Genomic DNA, 14,762 nt, shown 5'->3' with positions numbered 1-14,762 from the left:
ACCCGATCCCGCCAGCTGCCATGACCTGACGCTGCCCCTCCATGCACTGGTTCATATTTTAACACGCTTTACTTGAACAAATAATTAAACACATAGAAATAAGGGAGGGAGGATGTTCCACTAGAAAATGAAAACAGCAAATTACCAAACACTTAAATAATATATGTGAAAAAAAAAAAGCAGATCGTACTCTGGTGCAGTCAAACATTCTGACAGCAAACAAAACGCAGCTTCCATATCCGTTTTTTTGCTAACAAAGCCGCTTCACCAAACCATCTGATGCATTCAATCGCCATGTCAAAAGAAACCAAATCTGGGTTAATCATCATTAGTCATCATTCACCAACGACCCTTCCGGGTATGACAAGTGATGGGATTAAGTGGTACTTATTGGGCTTCTTTTTGGGCACCAAACCTAATGGAGAAATCCTCAAATTGCACAACGGGCAATCCGTGAATGGCCCTGCCACCCTTCCTAATTCCACCTCCTTCGCCAACTTCTCCCTAACAAACTAAAGCGAATTTGACATTACTGGCCGGAGTGGAAATATGCTGAACAACAAACCGTAACAAAAACCATCCCTCAAGAAAACTGCAACTTATCAAAATATCTATTTAGATACGGTTCCATCTGCCCTACTCTTACCGGCGGCGTACCTCTTACTCGCAGTTTCTCCAAACTTTCCTTTTTGAAACATTTGGTGTGACTATGGGATCCCCCACATCCTGAACACTCATGCTTGAACCGGCACGACGTCCCAAAACTACACACTTTCATTAAAACGCCAACAAGGCCTCTTTCAGGTATTTGCCGGCACCTCCGGCAACCCCGGGAAGGGACTGTGACCCGGCTCTCGTCACTGTCATCAAGCTCATTCATAAGCTAATTTCCTTATGTTCCCATCGCAAAGAAGGCCTGACCGCTTTTCTCTGTCTGAATTGCTCATCGTATCGTAACCAACCCAAACCTCCGTACGTGCGATAAGCTTCACCAAACCCATCCAGGTAACAGAACAGGCCCGAGCAATTCTCATGCTCCTTCTTCCCAATTACACTAGCCAGGATGGTGAAGGCCTGCAACCAATTGGCGAAAGTATGAGGGACCAAACGATACCTCAGTCGTTCCTCCTCATCCTTACTCTCATCTGGCTTTACATGATCTAAATTAAACTTTTCCAGAGGCATTCATGAAAAAATCTCTATATACTCATCCTTTCAGATATTTTCTTTCGTCTGTTGCTTCAAAGGTGCCCCCAACGGCCCATCATATCAAACATATTTATCCCTTCGCGATCTATCATCCATGCGTACTATATCCACAGTCGTCGAGTACTCCCTGCTGGCACCACAGCCGCTTGGGCAGCACTCCGGCCCTCTACCACAACCGGTGCTGTCTCTTTAGCACCCCCAGACCCACTGCCCTGCCATACAGACGCCGGACTCGCCATAACCCGCAACAACTGTGACACAGCACTCTTTCACATGACCTTCATTCCCATCACCATCAGCCACAGCCTGACGTCTCACTTCCACACCATCAGCCACAGCCTGATGCCTCACTTCCACAGCCTGACACCTCACTTCCACATTCCCGATACAACACGCAGCCGTACAATGACCATGTTTCTTACCAGGCTGACTGCGAGGTCCACTTGTAACAGCTGTTATGTTTGTTCCACAATGCTCCGCGCTGTCTCTTCATCAGATGACGCCTCTCTTTCTTCTTCCTCGCTGTCATCTCCATCACCTGCAGCCTGGATCCCTCCAGCTGCCGTCGCACTGTCTCTGAGGCGCCCTGTGAATGGCTGTCCTGTGGATGTGCATGGTTCTCCAGCTGCACGCCAGCAGCCTGCAAATCCTCTGCGACCATGCTGCTCCCCTCACCAGATCGACCCAGTCCTGCTGCTGTCCTTCTGCCAGCTCCTTGCTTGTCACCTGCGGCCGGTGCAGGCGCCCTGGTTTATGCCTTTTGCCACCACTATGTCCCGCGTCCAGGACATTTTGAATGTCAAGGAAATTTTGAATTTCCCGCGCCGAGATGTTGCCGCGTCCCTGCCTGGTGACGTCATCGTCATTTCTCGCCGGGACGCAGCTAGGTGAGAGCTGCCCTGCGCTGAGATGGTCCTCAGCTGCTGGAGGGTCCCTTGTGGGGCTCCTCTGTTTGCTCCGCACCGTCAGGGTCGCCTCTGGACTCATCCTCTCAGGAGGCCGGGACCTCCTAGAGAGTTTGGGAGGCGCTGGTGACACAGCCGCCTCCTCAACCCCAGCACTTAGTGTCTACAGCTGCTCCTGCAGCCAGCTCGGACCCTTTTCTTGAGCTAAAGACCTGACGCTCTCAAAGAGGAATTCCATATCCAGGCAACAGAAGACCCTAAACTGACCTTACACACACTGATCTTCCCAATGGACTGCCCTAGGACCGCCCATGGAGCCCTATATATCAGGGGGACAGTGACCAATCCGGTATGTCCATGTCCCCTGAACTACACCCACCTCAATGTGTGACCTTTCCCCTATTTTAAACTTGTCCCTGGCCCTATACCACAGGAAAAACGCCATCTTAGAATCTTCCCTCCCTTTGGGTCGCAGTCTGGTCCTTACTTTAGAGTCCATCCTTCATACTACAAGGTAGGGAGATATGGTCACACAGTAGGTAGCAATGATGGTGGAGATGGATTCTGTGTGGGCTATATGTAGACCTTATTCTAAGACTTGATCGGCAGCTTTTTATTTGGTGACCATGAGTAATGTGAATATGCTGTAATCTGAGTTTAAATGACCGAAGGTCCTAAATGAAGGAACCAATATTGAAAAGCTTGTAGACTTCTGAGGACAAGGTTTGCTGCGTATCAGACACTTGGAATAGTTCCTTGTGGAGGTCTTTGGTCTACTGCTGAATCTTAAAGAAATCTGAGACACTCCATGATTTTCTGGTGTCTCAGAAACTGCCTCATGGCCACAGTCTCTAGACTCGTCTTCCACATTGATCTTTACATTAACTTTTGTTTGTTTCCCTCATTTCAAGCTCTTTTCAATGTTATCCCTGTGGGTCTCCGAGTTGTTGCCATACAGAGCTCAGCCTGTTGTCAGTATGTGGCCATGAATTCAGAAGGACGGCTGTACAATTCGGTGAGTAGTTCTTTATTTCTTCACTGAGTGGTTGGTCATTCATTGCCACGAGGTAAAACCTCTCATCCACATGGTGAATCTACGCGAATATCCTTTCCTCTATAGTATTATATGACGGGTGTTCTTTAGGGCCTTAGGAAACACTAACTTTGTAGGAGTAATTTTCGTCTAGTAGTAACAGCAGTAGAAGCAGTCCTCTTGGTGTTGTCTTAAATTTACCTGTCGAAGTCTCGTCTTGGGCTCCTTATCTTCATAAATGTTTTATTGAATGTCTTGTCTTGGGTTCTGTTTTTAGATGAAAGCTCCTCTTCTAGTTGAGTCTTGGACTTTGTATCTTGATGAACGCATCTGTTGAATGTCTGGTCTTGGGCTCTGTATCTTTCTATAATCTCCACGTGTAGGTCTTGTCTTGAGCTCTAATTCTAGGAGAAAGCTCCTGTTGAAGTTGAATCTTGGACTGTGCATCTTAGTGAATGTTTCTGTCCAATATATTGACTCGGGCGTTGCCTCTTGGTGAAAGCTCCTGTTGAATGTCTTGGGCTCTGTGTCTTGGTATAATCTCTAGTTCAATGTTTTGAATGAATGAGCATCTTGGTGAGTGTTTCTATTGAATGTTGTCTTGGGCTGTGCTTGAAGGTTTCTGGCACATGTTTGGTCTATTATGGGTATTTTGGTATTTTTTTGTAGACCTACATGAAGTCTGTAGGAGACAGGTCATAACAACTTGAGCATATGATCTTTCCCTATATTGGGAGGAGACCATAAGAAATTGAGTGGTCCTGGGTTATGTTTTCTATAGGTTTTAATACCATACTTTTTTTTACTTGGGTCTTGTTGTTGATGACTTTAGGTTCTCCACGTCTTTTTGTTTCAGCTGTAAATTACATTGGTAGCTGTTGTTAATGAGGCACGGTACACACCACAGAGGAGCAGTATGTAACGCTCGCTGGCCGCCTGTACCGCTCGCTGGCCGCCTGTACCGCACTGTTCCTGGTAGTGGTGGAGTGCCAATTGTCAGTTCATTCTTAATCCTGCAGTCCTATGTAACAACACAGATAAAAAACGGTGGGCCACGAAGAGTAGGCACTTGCTTCTTTAGTGTAATTTTTAAAGGATAATAGAGATTGTCGTACTTACCCATTACAGGAACTCTGGAGGTGGGTTCTGCCAGCAGATGATGTCCATGTGCACAGTAGTGTAGACCATTGGATGCACAATCGGCGTCACCATAGCTGAGCTCCAAACGTGGATTTGTGGATCATAAATTAACTCTTATGTACGAGGACATAATGTTCTGTATTAACATGAGTCCAAATGGCCGTCTGCTATTACACCCACTAACCACAATACCCCCCCTTCCAGCTTGGGTCCCCCCCCCTACTTTAACCCTTACACTGCTGACCCTCTGAGGCTTCAGGTGACACTATGTCAGTACAGGGGACATGTTGTTCTGCTGCCGAGTGTCTGCTGGGATCAGCTTCGCTCTCGTTTCCTCATAATCCTCTCGGGGGGGCTGGACTTGACGAGGGCTGGACAGATAGCGTGTATTCGAGGCTGTTACTATGTGTTAACATTACGTGTCACCTAAAGCTATGCTGTATCTGTAATAGCATCAGTCATGGATCCTGTGTTACCCCCCCTCACCACCAAAGCATAAGTGCTGTGTATTACTGAGTGGGAGGTAAATAATCCTGTGTACATCGCCCTCCGTTATCGCACACACCGTGTATCACACATCACCACCGCCCTCCACTATCACATACACCGTGTATCACACATCACCACCGCCCTCCGTTATCACACACACTGTGTATCACACATCACCACCGCCCTCCACTATCACATACACCGTGTATCACACATCACTACCGCCCTCCACTATCACATACACCGTGTATCACACATCACTACCGCCCTCCACTATCACATACACCGTGTATCACACATCACTACCGCCCTCCACTATCACATACACCGTGTATCACACATCACCACCGCCCTCCACTATCACATACACCGTGTATCACACATCACTACCGCCCTCCACTATCACATACACCGTGTATCACACATCACCACCGCCCTCCACTATCACATACACCGTGTATCACACATCACTACCGCCCTCCGCTATCACATACACCATGTATCACACATCACCACCGCCCTCCACTATCACATACACCGTGTATCACACATCACTACCGCCCTCCACTATCACATACACCGTGTATCACACATCACCACCGCCCTCCACTATCACATACACCGTGTATCACACATCACCACCGCCCTCCACTATCACATACACCGTGTATCACACATCACCACCGCCCTCCACTATCACATACACCGTGTATCACACATCACTACCGCCCTCCGCTATCACATACACCGTGTATCACACATCACCACCGCCCTCCACTATCACATACACCGTGTATCACACATCACTACCGCCCTCCACTATCACATACACCGTGTATCACACATCACCACCGCCCTCCACTATCACATACACCGTGTATCACAAATCACCACCGCCCTCCGTTATCACACACACTGTGTATCACACATCACCACCGCCCTCCACTATCACATACACCATGTATCACACATCACCACCGCCCTCCACTATCACATACACCGTGTATCACACATCACCACCGCCCTCCGTTATCACACACACTGTGTATCACACATCACCACCGCCCTCCACTATCACATACACCGTGTATCACACATCACTACCGCCCTCCACTATCACATACACCGTGTATCACACATCACTACCGCCCTCCACTATCACATACACCGTGTATCACACATCACTACCGCCCTCCACTATCACATACACCGTGTATCACACATCACCACCGCCCTCCACTATCACATACACCGTGTATCACACACATCACTACCGCCCTCCACTATCACATACACCGTGTATCACACACATCACTACCGCCCTCCACTATCACATACACCGTTTATCACACATCACTACCGCCCTCCACTATCACATACACCGTGTATCACACATCACTACCGCCCTCCACTATCACATACACCGTGTATCACACATCACTACCGCCCTCCACTATCACATACACCGTGTATCACACATCACTACCGCCCTCCACTATCACATACACCGTGTATCACACATCACTACCTCCCTCCACTATCACATACACCGTGTATCACACATCACCACCGCCCTCCGCTATCACATACACCGTGTATCACACGTCACCACCGCCCTCCGTTATCACACACCGTGTATCACACATCACTACCGCCCTCCACTATCACATACACCGTGTATCACACATCACTACCGCCCTCCACTATCACATACACCGTGTATCACACATCACTACCGCCCTCCACTATCACATACACCGTGTATCACACATCACTACCGCCCTCCACTATCACATACACCGTGTATCACACATCACTACCGCCCTCCACTATCACATACACCGTGTATCACACACATCACTACCACCCTCCACTATCACATACACCGTGTATCACACATCACTACCGCCCTCCACTATCACACACATCGTGTATCACACATCACTACCGCCCTCCACTATCACATACACCGTGTATCACACATCACTACCGCCCTCCGCTATCACATACACCATGTATCACACACATCACTACCGCCCTCCACTATCACATACACCGTCTATCACACATCACTACCACCCTCCACTATCACATACACTGTGTATCACACATCACTACCGCCCTCCGCTATCACATACACCGTGTATCACACATCACTACCGCCCTCCACTATCACATACACCGTGTATCACACATCACTACCGCCCTCTGCTATCACATACACCGTGTATCACACATCACTACCGCCCTCCACTATCACATACACCATGTATCACACACATCACTACCGCCCTCCACTATCACATACACCGTGTATCACACATCACCTCCGCTATCACATACACCGTGTATCACACATCACTACCGCCCTCCGCTATCACATACACCGTGTATCACACACATCACTACCGCCCTCCACTATCACATACACCATGTATCACACACATCACTACCGCCCTCCACTATCACATACACCGTGTATCACACATCACTACCGCCCTCCACTATCACATACACCGTGTATCACACATCAATACCGCCCTCCACTATCACATACACCGTGTATCACACATCACTACCGCCCTCCGCTATCACACACACCGTGTATCACACACATCACTACCGCCCTCCACTATCACATACACCGTGTATCACACATCACTACTGCCCTCCATTATCACATACACCGTGTATCACACATCACTACTGCACTCCACTATCACATCACTACCACCCTCCACTATCACATACACCGCCCTCCAATATCACATACACCGTGTATCACACATCACTACCGCCCTCCGTTATCACACACACCGTGTATCACACGTCACCACCGCCCTCCGCTATCACACACACTGTGTATCACACATCACTACCGCCCTCCGCTATCACATACACCGTGTATCACACGTCACCACCGCCCTCCGTTATCACACACACCGTGTATCACACATCACCACCGCCCTCCGTTATCACACACACCGTGTATCACACATCACTACCGCCCTCCACTATCACACACACCGTGTATCACACATCACTACCGCCCTCCACCATCACATACACCGTGTATCACACATCACTACCGCCCTCCACTATCACATACACCGTGTATCACACATCACTACCGCCCTCCACTATCACATACACCGTGTATCACACATCAATACCGCCCTCCACTATCACATACACCGTGTATCACACATCACCACCGCCCTCCGCTATCACATACACCGTGTATCACACATCACTACCGCCCTCCGCTATCACATACACCGTGTATCACACACATCACTACCGCCCTCCACTATCACATACACCGTGTATCACACACATCACTACCGCCCTCCACTATCACATACACCGTGTATCACACATCACTACCGCCCTCCACTATCACATACACCGTGTATCACACATCAATACCGCCCTCCACTATCACATACACCGTGTATCACACATCACTACCGCCCTCCGCTATCACATACACCGTGTATCACACATCACTACCGCCCTCCGCTATCACACATACCGTGTATCACACACATCACTACCGCCCTCCACTATCACATACACCGTGTATCACACATCACTACTGCCCTCCACTATCACATACACCGTGTATCACACATCACTACTGCCCTCCACTATCACATCACTACCACCCTCCACTATCACATACACCGCCCTCCACTATCACATACACCGTGTATCACACATCACTACCGCCCTCCACTATCACATACACCGTGTATCACACATCACTACCGCCCTCCACTATCACATACACTGTGTATCACACATCACTACCGCCCTCCACTATCACATACACCGTGTATCACACATCACTACCACCCTCCACTATCACATACACCGCGTATCACACATCACTACCACCCTCCACTATCACACACACCGTGTATCACACATCACTACCACCCTCCACTATCACATACACCGTGTATCACACACATCACTACCGCCCTCCGCTATCACATACACCATGTATCACACATCACTACCGCCTTCCGCTATCACATACACCGTGTATCACACATCACTACCGCCCTCCGCTATCACATACATTGTGTATCACACATCACTACCGCCCTCCACTATCACATACACCGTGTATCACACATCACTACCGCCCTCCACTATCACATACACCGTGTATCACACATCACTACCACCCTCCACTATCACACACACCGTGTATCACACATCACTACCGCCCTCCACTATCACATACACCGTGTATCACACATCACTACCCCCCTCCACTATCACATACACCGTGTATCACACATCACTACCGCCCTCCACTATCACATACACCGTGTATCACACATCACTACCGCCCTCCACTATCACATACACCGTGTATCACACATCACTACCGCCCTACACTATCACATACACCGTGTATCACACATCACTACCGCCCTCCACTATCACATACACCGTGTATCACACATCACTACCGCCCTCCACTATCACATACACCGTGTATCACACATCACTACCGCCCTCCACTATCACATACACCGTGTATCACACATCACCACCGCCCTCCGCTATCACATACACCGTGTATTACACATCACTACCGCCCTCCGCTATCACATACACCATGTATCACACACATCACTACCGCCCTCCACTATCACATGCACCGTGTATCACACACATCACTACCGCCCTCCACTATCACATACACCGTGTATCACACATCACTACCACCCTCCACTATCACATACACCGTGTATCACACATCAATACCACCCTCCACTATCACATACACCGTGTATCACACATCACTACCGCCCTCCACTATCACATACACCGTGTATCACACATCAATACCGCCCTCCACTATCACATACACCGTGTATCACACATCACTACCGCCCTCCGCTATCACATACACCGTGTATCACACACATCACTACCGCCCTCAACTATCACATACACCGTGTGTCACACACATCACTACTGCCCTCCACTATCACATACACAGTGTATCACACATCACTACTGCCCTCCACTATCACAAACACCGTGTATCACACATCACTACTGCCCTCCACTATCACATCACTACCACCCTCCACTATCACATACACCGCCCTCCACTATCACATACACCGTGTATCACACATCACTACCGCCCTCCACTATCACATACACCGTGTATCACACATCACTACCGCCCTCCACTATCACACACACCGTGTATCACACATCACTACCGCCCTCCACTATCACATACACCGTGTATCACACATCACTACCCCCCTCCACTATCACATACACCGTGTATCACACATCACTACCGCCCTCCACTATCACATACACCGTGTATCACACATCACTACCGCCCTCCACTATCACATACACCGTGTATCACACATCACTACCGCCCTCCACTATCACATACACCGTGTATCACACATCACTACCGCCCTCCACTATCACATACACCGTGTATCACACATCACCACCGCCCTCCGCTATCACATACACCGTGTATTACACATCACTACCGCCCTCCGCTATCACATACACCGTGTATCACACACATCACTACCGCCCTCCACTATCACATACACCGTGTATCACACACATCACTACCGCCCTCCACTATCACATACACCGTGTATCACACATCACTACCACCCTCCACTATCACATACATCGTGTATCACACATCAATACCGCCCTCCACTATCACATACACCGTGTATCACACATCACTACCGCCCTCCCCTATCACATACACCGTGTATCACACACATCACTACCGCCCTCCACTATCACATACACCGTGTATCACACATCACTACCGCCCTCCACTATCACATACACCGTGTATCACACATCAATACCGCCCTCCGCTATCACATACACCGTGTATCACACATCACTACCGCCCTCCGCTATCACATACACCGTGTATCACACACATCACTACCGCCCTCCACTATCACATACACCGTGTATCACACACATCACTACTGCCCTCCACTATCACATACACCGTGTATCACACATCACTACTGCCCTCCACTATCACATACACCGTGTATCACACATCACTACCGCCCTCCACTATCACATACACCATGTATCACACACATCACTACCGCCCTCCACTATCACATATACCGTGTATCACACACATCACTACCGCCCTCCACTATCACATACACCGTGTATCACACATCACTACCGCCCTCCGCTATCACATACACCGTGTATCACACATCAATACCGCCCTCCACTATCACATACACCGTGTATCACACATCACTACCGCCCTCCGCTATCACATACACCGTGTATCACACACATCACTACCGCCCTCCACTATCACATACACCGTGTATCACACACATCACTACCGCCCTCCACTATCACATACACCGTGTATCACACACATCACTACCGCCCTCCACTATCACATACACCGTGTATCACACACATCACTACTGCCCTCCACTATCACATACACCGTGTATCACACATCACTACTGCCCTCCACTATCACATACACCGTGTATCACACATCACTACTGCCCTCCACTATCACATCACTACCACCCTCCACTATCACATACACCGCCCTCCACTATCACATACACCGTGTATCACACATCACTACAGCCCTCCACTATCACATACACCGTGTATCACACATCACTACCGCCCTCCACTATCACATACACCGTGTATCACACATCACTACCGCCCTCCGCTATCACATACACCGTGTATCACACATCACTACCACCCTCCACTATCACGCACACCGTGTATCACACATCACTACCACCCTCCACTATCACATACACCGTGTATCACACACATCACTACCGCCCTCCGCTATCACATACACTGTGTATCACACATCACTACCGCCCTCCACTATCACATACACTGTGTATCACACATCACTACCGCCTTCCGCTATCACATACACCGTGTATCACACATCACTACCACCCTCCACTATCACACACACCGTGTATCACACATCACTACCGCCCTCCACTATCACATACACCGTGTATCACACATCACTACCGCCCTCCACTATCACATACACCGTGTATCACACATCACTACCGCCCTCCTCTATCACATACACCGTGTATCACACATCACTACCGCCCTCCACTATCACATACACCGTGTATCACACATCACTACCGCCCTCCACTATCACATACACCGTGTATCACACATCACTACCGCCCTCCACTATCACATACACCGTGTATCACACATCACTACCGCCCTCCACTATCACATACACCGTGTATCACACATCACTACAGCCCTCCACTATCACATACACCGTGTATCACACATCACTACCGCCCTCCACTATCACATACACCGTGTATCACACATCACTACCGCCCTCCGCTATCACATACACCGTGTATCATACATCACTACCACCCTCCACTATCACACACACCGTGTATCACACATCACTACCACCCTCCACTATCACATACACCGTGTATCACACACATCACTACCGCCCTCCGCTATCACATACACTGTGTATCACACATCACTACCGCCCTCCACTATCACATACACTGTGTATCACACATCACTACCGCCTTCCGCTATCACATACACCGTGTATCACACATCACTACCACCCTCCACTATCACACACACCGTGTATCACACATCACTACCGCCCTCCGCTATCACATACACCATGTATCACACATCACTACCGCCCTCCACTATCACATACACCGTGTATCACACATCACTACCCCCCTCCACTATCACATACACCGTGTATCACACATCACTACCGCCCTCCACTATCACATACACCGTGTATCACACATCACTACCGCCCTCCACTATCACATACACCGTGTATCACACATCACTACCGCCCTCCGCTATCACATACACCTTGTATCACACATCACTACCGCCCTCCACTATGTAACGGGTCTGGGAGGCGGAACCTCTGAGCAACTTATACAAGGGGGCAGTCCTTGTAAGGAAGCGGGTGGCGACCAGGGAAGACAGGCAGGCGGTCACAGCAGGTGACCGGGACAGTCTCTGGGTAAACGGGCAGGAGGTCACAGCAAGTGACCGGGACAGTCTCTGGGTAAACGGGCAGGAGGTCACGGCAAGTGACCGGGGCAGTCTCTGGGTAAACGGGCAGGAACGACCTGTGACGGCTGAGCCTCCAGGTAGGCTAGCAGGCAGATGGCAGATGAGTGCTCCCAGGTGAGCAGGCGAGAGTCTCAGGATAAGCAGGTGGTCACAGCATGTGACGGCGGAGCCTCCAGGTAGGCTAACAGGCAGGTAGCAGATGAGCGCTCCCAGGTGAGCGGGCAAGAGTCTCTGGACTGGCAGGTGGTCACAGCACGTGACGGCGGAGCCTCTAGGTAGGCTAACAGGCAGGTAGCAGATGAGCGCTCCCAGGTGAGCGGGCAAGAGTCTCTGGACTGGCAGGTGGTCACAGCACGTGACGGCGGAGCCTCTAGGTAGGCTAACAGGCAGGTAGCAGATGAGCGCTCCCAGGTGAGCGGGCAAAAGTCTCTGGACTGGCAGGTGGTCACAGCACGTGACGGCGGAGCCTCCAGGTAGGCTATCAGGCAGGTAGCAGGTGAGCGCTCCCAGGTGAGCGGGCAAGAGTCTCTGGACTGGCAGGTGGTCACAGCACGTGACGGCGGAGCCTCCAGGTAGGCTATCAGGCAGGTAGCAGGTGAGCGCTCCCAGGTGAGCGGGCAAGCTGGTCCATAGACAGACTGACAGGTGTCGGAAGGCAGACCGTCGGACCTCAGGCTAGCAAGCAGGAAAGCGGATGACAGGCAGGAATCAGGCAGCAAACTGGCAGGTAACTGGCAGGTAACTGGCAACGGGACCTGAGGGCTGAAGCAGAGTATTGAGCAGTGCAACAACATTGCTCGGGCACCTCCATTTTGGAGGAGGTGCCTTATATATGGAGGGATCCTCCGGCCATTGGCCGGGGACTCCTTAGGGCGACGCGCGCGGCCCCTTTAAGAGAGGGGGAGCGCGCGCGCGCCCTAAGCACAGTGACCGGGGGAGAGCGGGCGCTGCAGGCAGAGCGGGAGGAAGCCGCCGGGCACGGAGCAGAGAGGTGAGGGGAACAGCGTCCCTGCCTAGCAGGAGGCAGGGACGCCGACGCTACAGTACCCCCCCCTTTAGGCCCCCCCTTTTTTAGGCCAGACAGAAATTTAGCAAGGATGAGAGGGGCATGGATGTTCTCCCGGGGCTCCCATGTTCTCTCCTCAGGACCAAACCCCTTCCAATCCACTAGAAAAAAGGTCTTTCCTCTTACCCTTTTGGTGGCCAGAATGTTCTCTACCTCAAACTCATCTTCAGCAGAAACCGGAGCAGGAGGCGTACCTGTAGACTTGGAAAAGGAGTTAAGTACCACGGGTTTGAGAAGAGATACATGGAAGGAGTTAGGGATCCGTAAGTTGGCCGGGAGTTTCAATTTATAGGCCACCGGGTTGATCTGTTTGATAACCTCCAGTGGGCCGATGAACCGAGGCCCTAACTTATAGGAAGGAATCTTGAGCCGGACATATTTGGATGAGAGCCAGACTTTATCTCCGGGACGAAATTGTGGGGAATCCAGGCGTTTTTTGTCGGCGTGTCTCTTCATCCTCTCGGATGACTGAAGGAGTGCGGATCGGGTGCTCTCCCAAATGGAAGAAAATTTGCTAACGAGAGATTCCGCGGCCGGGTTGTCCACAGAGGTGGAGACAGGAAAATGGATCCGAGGATGCTGACCGAAGACTACAAAAAACGGGGATTTAGAAGAAGATTCGCTCTCGTGATTGTTGTAAGAGAACTCGGCCCATGGTAGGAGATCCACCCAGTCTGAATGGTGGGCATTAACGAAGTGCCGGAGGTAACTGGTCAAATTCTGATTGATCCGCTCCACTTGACCATTGGACTGTGGG

General features: G+C 50.2%; 1 protein-coding gene across 2 annotated transcripts in view; it reads left to right on the top strand.

The window, feature by feature from the left end:
- Nucleotides 1-14,762, top strand: part of LOC141165486 (fibroblast growth factor 11-like) — a 258,237-nt gene that overhangs the window by 218,696 nt on the left and 24,779 nt on the right. For both annotated transcript variants that reach the window (XM_073651093.1, XM_073651092.1), the window contains exon 3: nucleotides 3,026-3,129. In XM_073651093.1, coding sequence (XP_073507194.1) covers nucleotides 3,026-3,129 — 104 coding nt within the window. The remainder of the gene's footprint in view (nucleotides 1-3,025; nucleotides 3,130-14,762) is intronic.

This window comes from Phyllobates terribilis, unplaced genomic scaffold (assembly GCF_046119375.1).
Source record: "Phyllobates terribilis strain yellow unplaced genomic scaffold, ASM4611937v1 Scaffold_11__3_contigs__length_659146591, whole genome shotgun sequence".
In the NCBI taxonomy this organism is placed as follows: domain Eukaryota; kingdom Metazoa; phylum Chordata; class Amphibia; order Anura; family Dendrobatidae; genus Phyllobates; species Phyllobates terribilis.
The sequence above is the reverse complement of the archived record's forward strand: the minus strand, read 5'-3'. Positions and strand labels throughout refer to the sequence as shown.